Source organism: Nelumbo lutea, chromosome 2 (assembly GCF_056320005.1).
Source record: "Nelumbo lutea isolate HS-2025 chromosome 2, American lotus-T2T, whole genome shotgun sequence".
Lineage (NCBI taxonomy): Eukaryota > Viridiplantae > Streptophyta > Magnoliopsida > Proteales > Nelumbonaceae > Nelumbo > Nelumbo lutea.
Genome location: NC_142685.1, coordinates 64778576 through 64782444, shown reverse-complemented (window position 1 = coordinate 64782444; position 3869 = coordinate 64778576). Strand labels below are relative to the sequence as shown.

General features: G+C 40.0%; 1 protein-coding gene across 1 annotated transcript; it reads left to right on the top strand.

Moving 5' to 3' along the window:
* Positions 1 to 257: 257 nt before the first annotated feature.
* On the top strand, positions 258 to 1714 carry LOC148871231 (uncharacterized). Its single transcript, XM_088968247.1, has one exon. It carries the CDS (start codon positions 405 to 407, stop codon positions 1359 to 1361), a length of 957 nt encoding a protein of 318 aa, XP_088824373.1. The 5' UTR covers positions 258 to 404; the 3' UTR covers positions 1362 to 1714.
* The last annotated feature ends 2155 nt before the right edge of the window (positions 1715 to 3869 follow it).

Here is a 3869-nt window from a genome sequence, read left to right as displayed (position 1 = left end):
CTGATCCAAATACAAGCAGAAGCAAAAGATTGTAGCCCTCTGATCTTATTGGATTTAGAGCAATTGAACGGGTGGCAGTCACCAATCCTTTTCAACTACATATTTGCTTTCGTCTTCTCTGACTAGGAGTCTACGCGCCTACGATAATACTGTAGGTCAGTAACCACAGCAACAACTGTTAGAAGATCCGGATCCAACGGTTTCTGAATGTAGCCAAACCATCGCGACTCCAGCTATATAAATACAAACCAGAGTAGGAGGCGCCGTCCCAAAGGAAACCACCACGAATAAATATAAACATAAAGTCAAGTTTGCAGCCAAGAAAATCTCAACCTAATTCTCCCACTAAATTCCCTCCTCTCTGCATTCATCCCCCTCTCTCTCTCTCGCTCGCTCGGAATTCGATGCCTCAGGGCGATCTTGAAACGCTAGTTTGCGGTGGAGGTGGCGGCGACGGAAAAATCGCCTGTGAAACGCTCATCGGTGACCACCGTCCGCCGGAAAACAAGGATCATCTGGAGGATCCACCAGACCAACCAGCCGAGTCTTTTTGGCTATCGAAGGATCAGGAGCTTGACTGGTTCGACCAGAACGTTTTCTACGAGCGTAAGGATTCTAAGAAAGGTATCTCCAACAACAACAACAGCCACAGTTCCAACTTAAATCAGAGTCTCAATTCCAATTTCAGCTCTCAGCGGTACTCTTTGAATTTGAAATCCAAAGCATCGATCATCGGCTTGCCTAAGCCACAGAAGTCCTGCTATGCCGACTGCAGGTTCCGCAGGAGTTGCCGCGCGTCCAACGCCCGGTTGTTCCCCAAGAAAATCGACTCGGCCTCGGGAAAACCGGCCGCCCCGGTTTCCGAACCGTCGTCGCCGAGAGTCTCGTGTATAGGGAGGGTCAGGTCGAAGAAGGACAGGAGCCGTCATCGCGGGAGAAACGGCCGACGCTCTGCGGAGAAGGCCGAGAAGACCGCAGCAACAGCTCCTGTAACACCAAAATCAAAACGGGAGAAAACAGGGATTTGGGCGAGCTTGAAGGCGATATTCCGGTCGGGTTGCAAAGCACAGCAAGCCGTTAAAATCGACGAGCAACCAATATTCTCACCGGCACAAGAGAGTGTCTCGTCGATCCCGTTTAAGTCTCCGGCGAGTATAACAGCGTCAGAGATAGAGCCACCACCTCCGGGACTGGCAGGGTTGAAGAGGTTTGCATCGGGTCGGAGATCCGAAACGTGGATCGCTGATGACCTGGATGAATCGTTCGGCCGTGATAGTATATGGCAACGACGAAACCTAGACCCACCCAAGGAGCTTGATTGCCGTCGAAAGTGGGGGGTTGTGGGACCCGCTTCCGTCTGATTACGCGGCAGCAGCGTCGGATGAAAGATTTGCTCTGTAGTCTGTAAATATAAACGGGGAAACTAGTGTAAGAGGAGATGATTCAGTGAGTGTGCATTACGCATGCGTATCATCTTCTTTTAATCTCTTCATAAGTCATTCATTCTGCAATCAAGTTTTCTAAATCTGCCAAGGAATTGCAAATCTCTTGCAGGAATGATTGTAATTCCATCCATGAATTTGGATGGATTTGCTCATCTGGACTTTGTAAGAAGTGTTGTAGGAATCGGGTCGGATCAGGCTGGACGGTCTGGACCGTGAAAGCCAAGACCTGGGTGCTGATTAAATGACAGAATGATAGTTTTCACTTTTCACGAGTTGAATGGGTTTAGAACTATAACTGTGACTCCTTGAACATTCCGGTTCTTTTGTTCGATCTGAGTCTTATGACATTAAAAAAAAAAAAATTATAATGGAGGTGTCTAAAGTCTAAATTAAGTCCGGATCAGTTGCTCAGAGACTGAAACTAACCTCACAACATCTCCCGCATTTTGTATGGAGATATTCTCAATACACGGTTGAATAGGGCTGTAAGATCGGTGTGGGATGCACTATTTGAGGAGCAAATCACGATTCATCTAAACCGGTAAATCAACTCACGTGTAGGACTTTGATTAGAGAATTTTAGGTGTGAAGGCAGCTATGGCTTGTTCTTGTTGTGGTTGCAGTCAAAGAAGGAAACGTTAGTGTTCACATTTGGTGAGGAAAAGAGCGACTCCCAACTTACATTGGTGTTGATAGAAAGTGAGGGGAAGTGCAAATCACTCTCTTGGGAAGTAAGTGAATAGGGTTCATTGGCAATTAAGTCAAGGTTTGTTGCAATATCATTTTCCATGAGGAATGCCTGGGAGACTGATTGATTTGAATAGAAGTAATAAGAAGTGATTTTACTGTATATAATTTAACCAGTGAATGTGAATAAAATAGAATTACAAAATAAGTTTTATGTAACCAACTATGCATAATTAGGATGTGACTTATGCATAATCAGCCTATTCACCTAGTCCAAAATCCAAATGCTCATGTCATGGCTATGACTATGCTTAATAATAAATGAGTAGTAGGTATAGACTAAATCATATTACATAAAACATTAGTGTGTTCATTCGTGATTAATTATCTAACTAGAAACAGAAATAGAGGATTTTACCTTACCCCTCTTTTGAATGATTTCTTTTCCTTGCTCTTGTAAAACTAAGAGCGATTTGCATCTTCAATCTGGTGCCTGTTATGTACTGTATCTGTGATGGGATTTGCCAATTGAAGTGATTTCTGCATGAAACTATTTGTCATTTTATATAGACATGAATCCATCAAAGGATCTACCATCAAGACTGTACAGAGAAAGCGAGGGACGAGGAAGTAGATAAAGAGAGGATTTGGATTAGAATATATTAGAGAAAATTCTTGATTAATATTCTATACTTTGTGGCTAGTGATACTTTAGTCCCTAAATTTTAAAATGTGATAATTCAATACCTGAATTTTTAAAACATTTCAATTCAGTACTTGCCATTAACCAACTGTTAACCAGTCATTAAGTGGCATTTGAAAAAGACAAAAATATTTTTTCAGTGTCATTTAATTTTTTTTATAAACCATCTAATTGTTGACAAAAAATTAATAGTCCCAAATCCTTGTCTCCTATTCAAGAAAGTTGGGGTCATGTATCAGTTGACATTATAGTGACTCCAACTTTTTTAAATATAAGAGTCAATGATTTGGGACTGTTAATTTTTTGTCAATGTTTAGATGGTTGATAAAGAAAATTAGATGACACTCAAGGATATTTAGTCTTTTTCAAATGTCACATGGCTGATTAACAATAATGACTGATTAATAGCAGGTACTAAATTGACAAATTTAAAAAAATTTGGAAACCAAAATTCCACTAAGTGCAAAGTACAAGATACTAATAAAAGATTTTCCAAATATATTAATACATCCAATATAAATATTAAAATTTGATTTTAATCAGAATAATCGAATTAAAATTCTAATTAACTTGGTTTCGATTTATTCAATTACATTTTTTGACCGAATAAACCAAATGCTTATCCCTACATGAAGTAATATAGCCCATTTTTTATTTTTTAAATAGATTGCTGATGAGAGAACCCCGAAACCTGTGGAGCCAATGATAATCTGATTACACGTCCATGTTCAGGTTTTTGGGCAACATCTATCTATCTATATATATATATATATATAAAGTTTTTATCTATATTTGGATTTTGGATTTTAATTTTGAAAAAAAAAAATAGTAGGAATAAGTTTCTGAAAACAAAAGATGGCTGAGTCCAATTCGCAAATCAGGTGTTCTTGCCATTAATGGGAACCTCCTTTTCTGTTTCATTCATTCCTGCTATTGTGAGATGACTACACATCCATCTTCCCAATAGGGATAATCCGGTCTCAACATGTACAAGGACGGCAACTCTCACCCTACCTAGATTCTTGATGTGACGT